The sequence below is a fragment of the Acomys minous genome (assembly GCF_964271855.1).
Source record: "Acomys minous genome assembly, chromosome: 7".
Taxonomy (NCBI): Eukaryota; Metazoa; Chordata; class Mammalia; order Rodentia; family Muridae; genus Acomys; species Acomys minous.
The window spans coordinates 83,185,749-83,203,197 of NC_140488.1; the positions used below are offsets into that span (position 1 = coordinate 83,185,749).

General features: G+C 41.9%; 1 protein-coding gene across 1 annotated transcript; it reads left to right on the forward strand.

The window, feature by feature from the left end:
• Positions 1 to 756: 756 nt before the first annotated feature.
• On the forward strand, positions 757 to 1,755 carry LOC311601235 (melanoma-associated antigen B4-like; the record flags this gene model as incomplete). The annotated part of the gene is made up of 1 exon (XM_084788625.1): positions 757 to 1,755. The coding sequence occupies one exon, from the start codon at positions 757 to 759 to the stop codon at positions 1,753 to 1,755; it is 999 nt and encodes a 332-aa protein (XP_084644751.1).
• Between the last annotated feature and the right edge of the window lie 15,694 nt (positions 1,756 to 17,449).

Sequence of the window (17,449 nt, forward strand, 5' to 3'; positions counted from 1 at the left end):
TAAAATACATTGTACATTGGTTCCCTACCCTTTGGCTTAGAACCCCTCTTTCATTCAGGATTTCTCAGGCTGTAAAATTACATTCAACTCCTGCATTCATTTACTATTAGTTGTAGAAAGAAGAATTATTCTATCTGTGTTAATGACACAGTAACTCAAGAAGGCTGTGGTTTTCTCTAACCAGCTAGTTCCCCTAAAGACTGACACAGTGAGACTATGGTTTATTTTGAAACTATAAGCACTCTGCTGGGCTTCTTACCTAATATCTTTAAAATACATATAAAAAGCAATCACTTGGCAATCACATGAATCCCTGGGGGGCTTCAGATCCATCAGTCTCTTCCCACAGCCACATACTGAGACCCACCTTGCCTTACCTAAACTCCTTTCTCTCTTCTCCTTCTGTTGTTTGCTCAGCTGCTTTCTGCTCTCATCTCTGGAACCCAGTCCCGGGACCTAAATTCTCCCCATCTCTCTTCTACCCAGTCATAGTCTTCAGGACATTTATTTCGCTATTCAGAGTAATTGGGGAACATTCCTCAACACCACATAGTTATGGGAGATAGTTGATCACTTATAGCAATGCCCTTGGCAGGGTGATACCCAGAACTCAAAGCACTGATATGAGCATTTGAAAGCATAGGTGGACCTTCCTCCAGCATTTTGCAGTCTAGAAAAATGCTTATAGGTCATTGTTTTCCTGATCCAAGTCACTGTTACCTAAAGTACTGCTTTCTATTCCTGTCCACAGCCATCATGCCCAGAGGAAAAAAGAGTAAGGCCCGGGCTCGTGAGAAACGTCGCCAGAACCAAGATGAGGCCCAGGGGCTAAATGATGCTCAGGCAAAGGCAGCAGAGAAAGGAGAGTCACTTGCCTGCTCTGACCAAGCTTCAGGAGATGCTGGGCCAAGTACTACTACTGCTGGCTTCCCACAGGGCAAGGCACCCACCACCAATGCTGATATGCCTCACAAAAGGTCTGGTAAAGGAGCAAAGGGCCAAAGAGAGAAAAATGGTAGTTCCTTTAGGGCCCAACTCTCCGCTGGAAGCAAACACATGGATCTTTTATCAAAGAAGGCAGCAGTGCTGGTGTCATTCTTACTCCGCAGATACAAAATGAAACAGCCTGCAAGGAGGGGAGATATGCTGAAAGTTATCAACAAAAGTTTCAAGGAGCACTTCCCTGAGATCATTGAGATAGCCCGCCGTCGACTGGACATAGCGTTTGGCATTGAGATGGAAGAAGTCCAGCCCAATGGGCAGGCCTACATGCTTGTCAGCAAGCTAGATTTCAAGGATGATGGAAGTAGCAGCACTGAGCTGGGTGTTCCCAACAGGGGCATTCTGACTCCTCTCCTCAGTGTGATCTACTTAAATGGCTACAGTGCCACAGAGAAGGAGGTCTGGCACTTCCTGAATATGTTAGGAGTCTGTGATGAGGTCCCACACCTCATCTTTGGGAATGTAAGGAAGCTCATCACTGAAGATCTAGTGGAAGAAAAGTACCTGGAATACTGTCAGATTCCTGACAGTGATCCACCATGCTATCAGTTCCTATGGGGTCCAAGAGCCTATGCTGAAACTAGCCAGGCAACAGTGAAGGACTTTTTAGCTAAGATCAGTAAAGCCATTCCCAATGCTGCCTTGTCTCCTTATGAACAGGCTTTGATTGAAGAGGTAGAGAAGATGCAAGCCAAATCTGCCTACAAACCCAAGACCAAAGGCAAAGCCAAGGGACATTCTCAGAGCAAGTAAAGCGATCCTGCTCCCTAAGGAGATAAAAGGCAGCCACCCCTCCCATGGGACTGGAAAGGTGTACTCATCATTTAGCAGATAAGTTGTTGATAAAGTTATGGGGTGTTATAGAAAAATGTAAACTTGGCATTAGAATATATGTTGACAAACTTTAAAGACTGTGCCTTTCTTTCTGTTCATCAAGCTGAATGTTCAAATTTTTTATTCACTTGAACTACAAACTGGAACATGGCATTTATAGAGGAAAAATCTTGGAATCAGAAAAAAGTATGTAACGGACATAGTTGAACATGACTAGAGTAGAGGTTTGTAATTTGTAGATATGTTTACTCAAGTTACGTATTTCAAACTTAGAAATGTATATTTGCATTTGTTTTTGATATTAAAGAATGCATGAGAAATTCAATCATGGTGAATCAGATCTTCTTTTCAAGGGTTTGCACTACCTAAACATTACACATCCAGTCTTGGGAAGTCTTCAGGCTTTATACTAAAGATGTTTATGGAAAGTAGATGAAACATCTGCCCATTCCATGGTAGATTCTAGAAGAAGCTCTCATTAAGCATGAGTATGGGACCTGATCCTCTTCTCACTGAGGTAAGAAACATGTTTCTGTGGCGTTGGGCAAAGAACATTTTAAAATAACTTTTTAAAAGAAGTTTTTAGATAGTTTCTTTTATTGCTATTGCAATGGTGAATATTCTGTGGCATCTATTTAAACATGTAGAAATATTATCTCAGGTAGATAACTGTCAGTGAATCAAATCATGCTTATATTAATAATGCTCACACTTTATGAAGGTCAGACAAGGCACCTAAACTCCATAGTGCTGTCCACTCAGTAGTGTTTTCTCAGTCCAACAAGAAGAAACCTCTCAGAATAATTTGTCATTGTTGCCCAGGTTTTTCCTGTGTAGGTACAACACCCGTTTACTGTGGGTCTCTGAACGTATCTCCATCAGCTGCTGAATAAAGACTGCAGTGCTTGTCTTGTGTGTGCAAGCATAGCAGTCCATCGTTAAAAGTGACAGGGGTTGGCTCTCTCCCATCCTGTGGGTCTCAAGCTGGGCTAGTCATTGGTCTGCCATTCCCTCAATCTCTGCTCTTTCTTTATCCCTACACCTCCTGTAGGCAAGACACATTTTGGGTCAAAAGTCAGTGTGTGAGGTGAGGAGCCATGTAACTCTAGATGGTGAGCTGGCAGAAGAGTGAAGTAGAGGTGTGTCCGAATACTGAAATTTTTCATCTTGAGACAGGCAGAGGCAGGTGTTGGTTCCTTCAGTCACTGTTCTGGGCCTGCCTGTCCCAGATAATGTAGTCCTCCTCTGGCAGCCTTGAGGTGGTCACATAGCCCGGTGACCAGGTTGTAGTATAAATGTCCTCTCTCTTGTTATAAGGTAAAATTCACCAAGCATTCCTCTTCAGGCAACTAAGGCATTGTCACCGCCTTGGCTTTAGCCAAGGATGTACATCTACCCTGAAAGGTTCCACCTGTACCCAAAGGTTTAAATAGCATCTGTTCCACCCAATGAAATGAGTTGTTTCACTGAAGCTGTTCCAAAAATAGGCTGTTTTACAGGCCATGCAGGCTAAGCTCCCCATTAGTGTATATAACCAGAATGGGTTGACCACAAGCCTCAGTTTTGACAGGAGGGATATATTTATCAACACACTCTCTAGACAGGGGCAAACTCTCTCTGACTTTAGTGTCTTATTGGTCTTTTTTCTTCCTGGAATGCTGGGGAAATCCTAATAGACGGTCTGCTTATATATCAACAGCTATTATGAAACAAGTTAGCCGGTGTTTGTTGAAGAGCCTGTTGCAGGGCGTGATGGGACTAGAGAAGGGAATGATAGAAGTTTCAGCTGACTTTCCATCTTGTAGTATAGTAAGAGGAGGAAGAGGGCTGCCAAAAAGAATTTCAAGTGGAAAAAGTCCCTCTTTTGGAAGAGTACATCATAGGAGGCCAAAGGGAAGAACGATAGCCAACCTTCACTAGGACTAATTGCTGTAAAAGCCTCTTTATAGTAGCAACCTGTGCTTTTACCAGTCTGGTAAGAGATGCCTCTGCTCAACCAAAGAATGTATCTGCAAATGCCCATTTGGCCTGGTTTCCCCTCTGTAAAGTGCACCTCCCAGTGTTCTCCAGGCATCTTGCCTCAGGCTGTGATTCTGATGGGTACAATGAATGGTGATCCTGTAGTTGTTTGAATACAACTTGTTTTGGGAGTTGCAAGAGGCTGAGGAGGCTTTATGGTTCTGAAACTGTGGGATAAATAGGTCTACCCATTTATTTACCTGCCTTAAATGTTGGCCTGGCTTCCAGCCATTGCTGCTAGGTGTATGAACTGGAAGGAAGTTGACTGTCAAGGAACACAGTTGTTAGCTTTCCTCAGTGGTGAATGGCAATTGCAATTCCTGGTTTATCTGTTCCCAGGGGATATTGTTTTACTCAGGTTGTGGTTATGAAAGTAGTCAGCAGAGACAGTATTTACGTTTGGTTTTGTCTTGGAGTATCTTGTTTTGCCCATGTATGGTAATGCAGAGATTTGCTGGGTACAGCAGTCTGGGCGGACATCTCTGTTCTCTTAGTGTTTGCAAGACATCTGTCGAGGCTCTTCTCGCTTTTCGAGTCTCTGTTGAGAAGTCAGGTGTAAATCTGATAGGTCTGCATTTATATGTTACTTGGCCTTTTTCGCTTGCAGCTTTCAATATTCTTCCTAGGTTCTGTAGATTTAGGGTTTTGGTCAGTATGTGGTGGGAGGGTTTTCTTGTCTGCTCCATTCTGACCTGGTATTCTGTATGCTTCTTGTATGTTTGCAGGCATTTCTATTTTTAGGTTGGGGAAACTTTCTCCTATGATTATTTGGAAAATCTTTCTTGGTCCGTGGAGCGGGGACTCTTCTTCCTCCTCCATTGCTATTATTCATAGGTGAGGTCTTTTCATAGTATCTCAGATTTCCTTGATGGTGTGTTTCAGGGATTTTTTTTTAGCTTTAACATTTTCTTTGACTGTTGTATCAGTTTCTTCTATTGTATCTTCTACAGATGAGATTCTTCCATCCTTTGGATTCTGTTGGAGATGCCTGCTTCTGTTATTTCTGTTCTCTTCCCTAGGTTTTCCATTTCCAGGATTCCTTCAGGTTATTCTTTCTTATTGCTTTTACTTTCATTTGAGGTCTTCTGCAGTTTTATTCATTTACTTCATGTTTGTTCTTTTTTAGTGTGTTGTTTTTTGTTTGGTTTTAGTTTTTCCAGACAGGGTTTCTCTGTATACCCTTGGCTGTCCCAAACTCCTTTTGTAGAGCAGGCTGGCCTTGACCTCACAGTGATCTGACTGCCTCTGCCTGCCTAGTGCTGGGATTAAAGGGGTGCAACACCATGCTCAGCCCTATTTGTTTCCTCTTTAAAGGCGTCTGCCAGTTAGATTGTATTTCCCTGCATTTCTTTTAGGAGATTTATTCATTTCTTATTTAAAAGCATCTATCATCTGTATGAGACTGGATTTAAGGTCATTTTCTTGTTCTTCAGCAGAGTTAAGATATCCTGGGCTTCTGTGAAATGATACTTGGGTTCTGTTGTTGACATATTGCCCAAAGCTCTTGCTATTTGTGTTCTTGTGCAGGCCTTTAGCCTCATGGTTGTCTCTGGTCTTGGCTGGTGGTCCCTGGGGCTTTGGATTCTGGGAACGCATATGGGTGTCAGGTCCAGTAGAAGGAGAGCACACAGGGCCAGACTGAGTTTACTGCCGCTGCATTTGCCTGTAGCCTAGTGGATCCTGGGGGCCATAGGCCTCTGGGAATGCACATAGTGATGGGGTTCTGTAACCAGGATGGGAAGTGAGGTGGATGCTCAGGGTAGCTGCTAGGTTTGCCAGGAGGACAGGGGAGACTGGGAATTGAGGTCTGTGGGGTCCTACCTGTTTGTCCCAGATGGCCACCAGCCTCTGGGAATGTAGGTAGAGGTGAGGTCCAGTAGATGGAGTGTGCGGGCAGCTGGGTGTAACTGACTGCTGCTGTGTTTGACTAGAGGCCGTGTACAAGGGTCTGGCTCATAGAGATCTCACCTGTTTTCCCCAGGTGGCAGCTCAGTGTCTCCAGAGGTCAGGATGATCAGGAATGGGGTGTATAGGGCAGGGTTTTCCACTGCTAGGTTTGTGTGTAGGACGGTGTAGGCTGGAAATTGTGGTCTGGGGAGTCTTCCTCTGTCTTCCCAAGGTGGCAGTCCTCAAGCGTCTCCATCGATCAGAGTGCCGGACTGAAATAATGATGCATCAGGGGACAAGAGAGAGCTCTAGTTCTCTGGTGGTAGGTTTGTCTGGAGGACAAGGCAGGCTGTTGATTGTGGTCTGAAGCATCCCGCCTGGTGGTCCCTGGGGGCCGCCACCTTTGGGAATGCATGTAGGGGCAAAGTTTAGTGGGTGGACGGTGCAGGCACCTCACCACTACTGTACATTCCCTGGTAGCCTGATGCCATCAGGGGGCTGACATGTAGAAATCTCATCTGTCTACCCTAGGAATTGGGGTGCTGGACCGGGAAAAGGTGCACCTTGCTGTTCTCTCTTAGAAGCCTGTTTTCTTTTCTAATAAGAGACAGAGAGGGGTGGATCCGGATGGCTTAAGAGGTGCGGAAGAACTGCGAGTAGAGATGACAGAGATGAAGAAAGCCACATTCAGTATTACACCTTTATTATATCAAAAGAGAGAAAGAAATGCATAGTCTAAGGGTGTGGACCCCACTCGGCAGAAGGGGGAAGTATTTACAGTGAATCTAGATAAGGAACCTGAAAGAGGATTGTATGCCCCAAAGATTACCAAAATAAAAAAAGACTTTACTGAATTCTCAGCACACTTTGTAACCTCCCAGTTAGGGCAATGGGCTTAAGGTCCCTAAAGCTTACTTCCTCCAGTTTCCAAAGACGCTTCGACACACCTTTATTGCAACCTGCTTAACCTACTTTAACACTGTAGTTCCTCGTTTGAGACCTACTTCTGTTCCTAGAATAACCTTAACACCCCTGTTAACACCTGCAATGGCTTTCAGCATACCAGAAGCCATTTTACTCCCAAGTTTCCATTTTGATCATGAGGTGAAATTAAGTTCACGTTCTCAGATTCTACGTGCCTGAGATCATGATACAATCCAAAAGTTCAATACTTGCTGCTTTGAATAAAACAGTAGATGTTAAATGCATGTTCTGCTTGAGTTAAAGATAAATGTATGTTGTGTTAGAGTTAAGAGCAGAACATCCTGTTATGTTCCTTTCTCCTGGAAGGGTAGGGAACTGGAAAGTCCCCAAGCCTATATCCTAACCAATGGACTTTAAATGCTCTGTTTAGCCATCTAGATACAATACACATGGAACCAAGTAGATTATGTTTAGCTAGTCAAAATGATGTAATGCTGCCCCATTCTCACGTCGTATACCTGGTTACCTGATTGTTGTTGTTGTTGTTGTTGTTGTTGTGTAATAAAATGCCTGCCTTAGTAACAGACCAGTGTCATAGTCTGACTCGTGAGGCCTATGGGCAGATATAGCCATAATCCTATGAAGCAGAGGTCTTCTAACATGAAGGGGAGGTCAGAATCATATTCCTTCAAACTCAGACAAGGGGTACTTAATATAACTGACACTGTGTATTGACATCCTATGTAATATGACCTGATTGTTTCTGTGCTTAAATGGGTAAGAAGCTCTCTGGTGTGGAGCTAGGCACTTAATGAGAGTGCCTACATGCGGATTCATAATGGTCTAATTGTACCTTGATATACAGGAAGAGGGAATAAGAGTAGCTGAAAGGCACTACATTGTAGAAAAAACTGCTGAATCAGATACACCTATCTATTTTAAAGATGGTTGACCATTAGAATGAAAGTTAGAGAATGTGTTCCATTGGGGAAGAGGTTTTTGCCTATATTTCCACAGGTGATGAACGACTATAGGTTGCATCAAAATTGATATAGATGCAATCCATGTAAGCGAAGGCTGCACATGAAAGGCATGATCAAGCAACACAGAAAGGCTGAAATACAGCAGGAACAAGACCCCCCTGTCCCCCCTATAGAAACTGTTCAACAAACCAGGACAGATCATTCATCAGACTCGCAGACTGAATCCCTTGATGCTGAAATGGATTGTTGCCTAAGACAGATAGTCAGGACTGCACTTATGAAGGACCATTGTATCAACGGCTATTCATGAGGACATTTGGAATGATAAGTGTATAGGTTTAATACTTGTTTCTGTTGTAGTAGTTAATCTGTGTCCATCTTTAGCTTAAGCAGAAAGAGGGAAGGTGTAAAGGAATTGTAATCCAGCAACATTGCTGCCCTGGCAAGGGATCACATCCAAAGACTCTCTAGGTCTGTGTGATATGGGAGGAATGCAGACGTGTCACACACCTTTAATCCCACTGGCTGGAATACTTTTATACTTCTGGGCTACAGATTGTTTCCATCTCACCCCAAGCATAGGACAGACACGTGGTTTTATAAATGATTTCAAAAGTTAAATTACTCACGGTTTGGCAGGGTTTTGGTAAGTATTTATTCCCAGAGACAGAGTCAAAATAATTGTGCCTGGCCAAGTGGAGAGAGCATCAGACTAACCTCTATATGCAATTCTCAGTCTCACACAGAGAAAGAGTTCCTTGCAATGAACACAGACAGACAAATGCATAGACAAATGGCTGTGCAAGACAGTAAGAATAGATGATGGGCCCAGAAAGAGAGACAGGGACCAAGCAGAGCTGAGGAGCCTAGAGATACATCCAGTGGAGCCACATGGGAGGAGCTCTGAGAGAGAGAGAGAGAGAGAGAGCAACTCAAGGGACCTAGAGCTACTGGTGCTTGGCTGTTAAGCTGCCCCCTCCAATAGCAGCAGAGAAGACCCATGGAGTAAAACCCATGCTGCCATCCCTGGGTTCCAAGGCAGAAGCCTGGATCTTTTTCTCCTCTCAATTGCAAACTTTCCACTGAGATGCCTTGCAGAGTGAGCACTGGTTAGCCTTTGATTGCTGCCTGCTGTGGCCTGCACTACCCAAGGCCCAGGAGGCTTTAGGATTAAAGGAAAAAAAATATCATCAGTCTCTAGGTCCTCTGTCCTGCTCAGCTGTGTGCCAAGTACGCGCATCTCTAGGGTTTCAGCAGGGACAGCAGCAGGAAAACCTACCTCTGCTCCCCACCCATGTATTGCAGTCACTTAACAGAAACCTCCAGTTCCCATAAGGCCTTGCTGTCATGTTATACCCAGAATTCTCCAGGGGCCTCCTTTTCCCTGCCATGTGCCACTCCCCTGTATTTCAGACCCTGCTCTGCTGCCCGTGGGAGGGTGTCTGGACAGTATCTTCAAATTCTGGGATTCGGTTTATTAAAATAACAATTATAATTAAAATCTGAAGAAAGGTGACAAAAAAGAATAAAAGATGGTTGAGGGTCAAATCTAGACAAAACATTCACACCACTCCTTAAGGCTCAGGAAACTTTGCAGAAGACTTTTAAATAAATAAATAAATAAATAAATAAATAAGATACAGAATGGCTGTGCAATGACATCTTCTAGGCAGAAACTAGTCATGGCAACCCAGCAGCTGTGCATACTGTCTCTATGTGCACAAAAGTCACTTCTGGAGTGGAAGGGACTCTTGAGGCCCTAAAATATATTGCAGATGTGTTGACAATTGATATATCTTGAGAAGGAGAAATGGAAGAAAAGAAGGGAGAAAGAAGTGGGGAGAGAGAGAGGGGGAGAGAGAGAGAGAGAAAGAGAGACAGAGAGACAGAGAGAGAGAGAGAGAGAGAGAGAGAGAGAGAGAGAGAGAGAGAGAGAGAGAGTGAATGACTCCTTGAATTTGCTGGATTCTGATGGTTACTTTCTAACTCTGTATTACACAGTCAGTCTAAATGAAATTCTGGGACACTAAATGAAATCATATTTATAATACAGTGGGATGAGAGAATGGTTTGGAAGAGTAGGAAAGTGGAAGATAGTGGGGAAGGATATCTAGGCAATTATAAAATAACAAGTATGTAGTGATATGTATGCAATTCTAAAGTAACAAAATTCACTAAAAAATTAAAACAAAAGTACTGGGTTAATATGAGAACGTATGGGAAGGCTTGGAATACCAATACCTCCAAATATGAGGTGTGTTACAAAGATACCTGCTCCAACAAGAAAGTGTCACACCGAATTTCCAGTTTGTGCAAAGTTTCTCAACACATTCTTTCCTGCTCTGAGGGATATCATGGCCCCCAGGAGTAACATTCTCCCCCCTGTCAGGTGAGAAAGGAGTGCTGGGCTCTGAATAAGCTAATAAACCTGAATAGGAGTCATGCAAGGCCCAAGTAGAACAGAAATGCTTGAAAAGCCACATTCTGGACCTTAGGGTTGCAGAGAAGGAAGGTCATCTTACAAAGCCTCATCTCTGTGTCTCTGGGGGCCTTGAGAACTGACAAGTTGAACTTGGCCCTTTGTCTAGTAGGATATCATGATTGATACGGATGGGCTTTACTGAAAACACGAACACACACACACACACACACACACACAGAGAGAGAGAGAGAGAGAGAGAGAGAGAGAGAGAGAGAGAGAGAGAGAGACAGAGACAGAGACACAGAGACAGAGACAGAGAGAGACAGAGACAGAGAGAGTGTGTGTGTAATATTGCCTGGCACGAGTCAACATGATTCCAAATGTTAATGAAGGGAACAGTAAGCTGAGACCTGGTTATGGCAACATAGTGAACCATGTCGCATTCCTCCTGGGGCCATGAAAAAGTGTTCTGTCTCAGGTCACCAGAGGTTAGGTTTCTCGCTAGTACCAGGGACTAATGACTGCTTGCACATGAATTTCTTTGACTGCCACTCACCTTAGGGACTCTTGGGTACCTGAGGAAAACAAGGCAAATTTCACTACTATCTAAAGAGTATCTGATATTCGAGGCTCTTAGAATGGGACCGGAGGTCTCAAATGGAGTCACTGTATAGCAAAACATCATTAGGAATCATTTCATTGATTTTTTTTTACCAGTCATGTTTGGTTCTACGCTATGAGCCAGCTCCATCCAGTATCTGGTTCCTGGCCATCCAGGCAGTAGAGAGCACTGGCTCCCTCACTTGGCATGGGCTCCCTCTCATTGCATAGGACTCAAGTTAACCAAACATTGACTGGTCACTACCACGAATTCTGTAGCACCATTGTCCCAGCACATCATTTAGCCAGGACAGAATTTATGTTGAGGGTTTTGTGACTGAGTTGGTGCCCAAGTTTATCTCTCTGTAGCCTGCAGAGTAGCTTCTCATCATGGACATGTCTAGTCATTATCAGGGTGGCTTCCTCCAGCAGCATAGGAGAGCAGGTGCAGAGACCCACAGACAGACATTATGCAGGGACAGTGGTAGTTGGAGGTTTCCATCCTCCTGGAAATAAGAGAACCTCAGGGACTAGTGGGAGGAGACATTGTGGGAGTCAAAGCGGATGGAGGATGCCAGGAGAACATAGGCCAGGGAAACATCCAAGCAGAGCTTACATGAGCTCTCTTCTGGGAGCTTAACACACTTAAGCAGTAGTATGGAGCCTCCAAGGGTCTACACCGGGTCCTCTGTGTGTATTTTATGGCTGTTGACTTGGTGTTTTTGTGGGCCTCCTAAAAATGGGAGCAGATGTATCTCTGACTCAGTTGCCTGCTCTAGAGCCCCTTTCCTACCTACTGGGTTGCCTTGTACAGCCTCCATACGAGAGCTTTTGCCTTCTATTATTTTATCTGTTAGGCTGTTATCACTTGGAGGCTTGCTGTTTTATGAAGAGGAAGTGGAGGGGGAGATTTTCTGGAGAGGAGACTGGGAGGGTATCAGGCAGGATCGGAAGGAGGGGAAGCTAGTTGAGATGTAGTGTATGAGCAAAGAATCTGTTTTCACAGGAGGAAGGAAGGAAGGAGGGAAGAAAGGCAGGGAGGATAGAAGGACGGAAGGAAGGAAAAGAGAGGATTTTCAATACAGTTGCAGTAGAATTTTTCTTCCAAAGAAAAAATTTAGTAGATAATAAATTACCAAATAAAATTAGCACACAAATTCCATCTAAGCACAAGCAAGAATAAAGATATATAAAGTCATTTCATATGAAAAATAAGCCATGGAAGATTGTCTCAGGTTGTGCCAGGGTTGGGTCAAGTTGATTCTAAAAGTATGTGTAGAAATGTATGCTATCTTGGTGAGTGCTGCACAATTCCTTGTATTGTCCCCATCTGGAACCCAAAGTAATGACAAGCAGAAATGCCTATCACTTCTCACTTTAGGTGAACAGACAGTTCAAGGCTAGGTGCTTGTTGTGGGGTCTGCTTAAGTCCAACATAGCCCAAACACCAGATAAATGCCGGTTACAAAAATGCATTGTAATCAAGCTGCTACTGATCAATCAGGGCTGCAGACAGACTTGGCCCTGAACAAGTGATGCTGTAGGGATGTCATAGAGCATATTCAAAGGATGGGAACACAAAGCATGATGGGTGCTGTAGCATTGTCCAATTCTATTCTGATATAAGGGGTTGAGCAAGAGAGTTTCCACCAATCAGGATAGGAATTGGGTCCTGGACCTGGGAACATGAACTTATTTCACCCTTCCTCAAGGAGAAATTGTCCTTGAGATGTCTATGCTCCAACCACTGTTCTAGTTTATATAATGGTCAAAATATAATTCATTAAATTTCAAAAAAAATAAAATATAAAGCTGTTTAATGTAAGATTTTTATTAAGGTTGAATTATATAAACGAACAGATTTATAAATTTAATAAACATCCCTAAATTAAGTTTCCTTTTCACAATGAGAATTATAGAAAATGTTATCCAAACAAAAATGATATTCAAAATCTTGGTTTATTAAAATACATCTTTTGTATGGTTATGTATGTAAACAATCTGTCTATATGGAGTTGCGGTTTATTTTTACATAGTGTACTTATTGCCACATTGGCTTATAAGTAAATGCTTATGTAAACTAAAGTTGTCAGTTTGGATTGTGGCAGGGCCAGACAATGCAGAGGTTCCTCCATCCATCATGTATGCCAGTTGAGGCCATTTCATGTTTAAGTAGAATTTTATCTACTGGATGGAGAATTCCTTGGAAATGTACCAATTCTCTTTTAGGACCTGAGTCCTAGTCACCTCAGCTCACTTATTTAGCTTCTGTTAAACTACCTGCTTTGCAAAGCTACTTCTCAAGCTAACATCCTGTCTTAGCTTTTGTTGAACTACTTGCTGGTACAAGCATACCCCTGAAGCTGCAGAGGAAAATAACGGATAGTAGGGTTTGGCTCTAAAGACTTCTTGCTCTTGAGATCAGTGCTCCCAACCATCCTAATGCTGTAACCCTTTCATAATGTTTACCATATTGTGCTGATCCCTACCCACAAAATCATTTCCATTACTACTGCATAACTGCGTTTTCACTACTGCTATGAATCCTAATGTAAAGGGTTTTTTCTGATTATCTTAGGTGACAATTATGAAAGGGTCACTAAAGGGGTAGTGACCTACTCCTTGAGAACCACTGCTCTAAATGATAGGAGCTACACTTAGGTCCCAAATACAGGGGTACTCCCGGTCAGCTGGAATAAATACTTTGGATATATAAAAACTGTGTTTGAGTGATCATCTCAGTGGGCTGTCTACAACAGGTTCAGCATCATTTTGGCTCATAGTTAACTAAAACATTAAGAAAAAATTAAGATAAAAGACTAAATTGTATGTAATCAGTGTGACCACATAGGTAAAGCATATAGAGATTTATAATACTCCTAAATCTAAATTTGGGACAACAATATGAGTTTTAAAATATTAAACATCTATATCTGCTTTCAAAGACAAGACATAGGTAATTGTACATCACTGGTCAAGATGTTACATCCTTGATCCCCATCTCCATTATTGTTCTACATGGTGGTATCTGTTGCTTGAAGTTGTAGATTAAGTTTAAGACAGGAGTACTGTTACTCCTGAGTAATCATTTCCTATGAGACAATTATTCTCCCATGATATACTAAGTTCTTTATTCCAAAGATTAAAAAAATACCTTAAGCTAGTATATATATGATCACAAACATTTAAAGAATTTTAGGAATTCAAAAAAATCATTACTGCCTCTTTAAAAGCAAACAGACGGGGTTTTCAAGATTCTTATTTTATGAGAAAGAGAGAGTAAGGGAAAACACCAAAATAATTTTAAGTTGTCATTTGGAAAACCCACTTTGATACATATGCACACATTTTACGGTTTTCAGGTCATCTTAATGTGTTACAACATAATGTTATATTTTAAATTATTCATCTCTTTAGTTAAAAATATGATAGAAAATTACTCATCTTTTTAGTTTAAAAATATGATAGATATAGTTACCCAACTTTATCCTGCTCTGCATGCCTTATTCTATTTTTGACTCATTATGAACAGTAATAAAAATAAATGATTTTCATAATAAAATATTTCAATGTACCTGTCATAATGATAACTTAAATCTTTAACAAGTAATTAAAAACAATATCTATTAATGCAAATAACCTATTTTTATATTGGTTATCTAAAATGCTATATGTTTTTTTTTTGCAAACATAAGCAACTGAACATTCCTTTAACACTGACTCATTAAAGTTGTTTTCTAAAATTTGTAATAACAATCATAATGTTAAGATAAGAGTATACTGAAAAGGATTGTTTACAAAGAAATATGATTATAACTAAGTTAAAATAATATGTAACTTAAAAACATTTAAGGGTTAATTCAATACCCTAAGACATAGTGCTGGATTTTATACAATATTTAAAGAATTGATCTGTTCTTAGTATTCATTCCGTATATGCACATTTAAAACCTGTTATTTATATAATTCCTTATTTTCTTCTGGTTCTTCCTGCTCTATGTAATTTATTTTACTCATGTGTAATGATATAAATATACAAGTTAAAAAGAAATATGATAAAGCATTTTTTCCTAAGAAAGAAAGTATTATTTGGTTTAGGCTCAACCTGAACTTTCCCTTCTCCTGGCTTAACAGGAATAAGCTACACTGTCTATCAGGTGTTTTCTTTTGTATGTATATACTTAATGGGGAAAAAAGCTGATTTTAGGCCACCTACTAATTTTAAACCCCTTCTTTATGATGCCCATTTACCGATGTAAATGGTATGCATGCAAGAAAAAAAATGCTAGCATTGCATGAGTTATTACTGAAAATGGATACTCCTCATGACACCATTGGACAACTGACCAGAGAGAAACCATAGCAGAAGGTTTGGTCTAGACCCAGTGTTCTCAGATGGGGCTGGCAGTGAAATTATTATGTAGCATAGGCTTTACCTGAACTGTCCATTCTCCTGGCTTGATAGGAATGAATTACCCTGTCTATGAGGTGTTCCCTTATGTGTAAACACATTTACAAATCAGGTGGTATTGCAGGCCACCGCATCATTTTGAACCCTTGCCTTGTGTTGTCTGTTTCCTGATGTGAAATCTGAGTATGTGTCAGAACTACCCTGGGGGACAATACAAGTTAGCAAGTACACTTCCTAAGAGAGTTTTAAGAGACGTGAGAAAACTCTTACCCTCACATGATTTATTCCTGAAAATGTATGACCATCATGATATAAATCAGACATCTGCCCAAAGCTATTATCATGCCCAGGAGTCCTCATATGGACGTGCTATAGAGCCTCTCTAGAACCTACTGAGAGCACTGGCCAAAACAGAGTGACAGAATTACAGAGACAAAAGATTCCTAGATTGCATAGATGGTCAGAGGGTAGCCATAATTAAGATTTGAAGCTAAAAGATGGCTTTACACCCTAGAATTTTTCCTCTGCTACTTTTTTTTTTTACAAAAATCCAAGCACCTACAAAACTAATGTAGCCTACAAGAACATGTACCTGAGAGCTTTATCCAAAAAAGGAACCAGCGTGAGAAAATAGCATATCAGGGCTGGAAAAGAGCAATCTAAGTTTTTTGTTTTTGTGTTTTGTTTCTGTTTTTGAGACAATGATCATGAAACCACAGATATGGGACTGCATTAATATATACTGTACTTAAATTATTAATATACAGAAAAATGTGAATATTTATCTATTTAACATTCATTTTTTCTCTTTTTAAAAGATTAATTTCTGATACACTACATGCCAACCACAGTTTCCCGTACCTCCTCTCCTCCCAATATAGCCCTCACCCCCATCCATTCCTCTGTTTCCCTTCAGAAAAGGGCAGGGCTCGCATGGATATCAATGAAATATGGCATCTCAAGTTGCAGTAAGACTTTGCAACTCTCCTCCTATTATGTCAGGAAAAGTGACTTGGAGGAAAAGAACCCAGAAGCAATCGAAACAGTCTGACACAGCATCCGTTCCCACTGTTAGGAGTCCTATAAAGAGACCACTGTGCAGTAGACGCAAAGGACTTTGTGGACTGGCTGCAGCTTCTAGTTTCGACAGAGCTCTAAGGACAAGCTAACTCTCATTTTTATCCTAATAGATGTTGGGAGTGAAAGACCATGGTCTGTAGGAACCAGGAATCGTGGCTTTAAGGAGTACAAAGGGGAGAAGAAGCAGGAATAAACAGAGGAGGACCAGTCATGCAAAGAGTGATTATTCAAAACCTTCAAGCATGTTTCTGACTGGAAATATGAGGTCTGGTAAACAGGTCCTAATGCACATAGTTAAACTGCTGCTCAGTTTATGAGGGAAGGGGATGCTGTGTTAGAGGCAAAAGGCCTGCAGTCAGAAGATGAAAAGATGCCAGGTACCCCAGAAGCCATGTCGATAAGTCAGCAAGCAGCAGTCGTTGTGCACCTCACGTCAGTCTGCAGGTTCACAGCAAGCAGCCCATTGGGTTTTAAGGGGATAGGACATCAGTTCTTCAAGGCTGCATTCCTGTTCAAGGCAATGTCAAGCTGAGAGACCTTCTGTGGAATGGAGGGAATTGTCTCCTTAGAGAAAGCATAGGCTCAAAATCCAGGCTCTGCTGCCAGGCCCGAGAAACTCCAGCTTTGCGCACCATGTGAAGTTTGCCAGATGACCTCCTCCGGGTCTGGAGAAGGATGGGCTTCCTATGGAGACTGGTCCTTACCAAGCATTTCTCAGCTCTGAGAGTCCAACCTGGAGTAGAATTGGATACTATGAGGCACACTGAAGCCAGGGAAAAGATGCCGACCTTTGAGTAACAAGACTGAGGCGAGTCAGGGTTCCATGTGTTGCTGGTGGACTTCTGTGTCTACAGGGCAGAGGCCTGAGATTCACTGTTCCTGGTAGGGAGGGATTAGAACAGTGGGTCTCAACCAGTGGGTCTCGAGCCCTCTGGGGATCAAACATCTTTTCATAGGGGTCCCAGATCAGATAGTCTGCAAATCTTCTGTTTACATTAAGATTGATAAGAGTTGCCAGATTACGACTAAGAAGTAGCAATGAAAGAATTTTATGGTTTTGGGTGACTGCAGCATGAGAAATTATATTAAAGAGTCACAGCGTTAGGAAGGTTGTGGACCAATGTACTAGACTGAGGTTGTGAACTTGTAACCTTTATTTCCAGTAGCAGCAGCACCCGCCACCCCTGGCGAGGAGGGCAGTTCTACGAAAGCAGAGAAGTTTACCTGACAGCTGAGAACGAAACTGGAAACAGAAGATTTGCTTCCCACCTGGAGCAAAGTATGTGT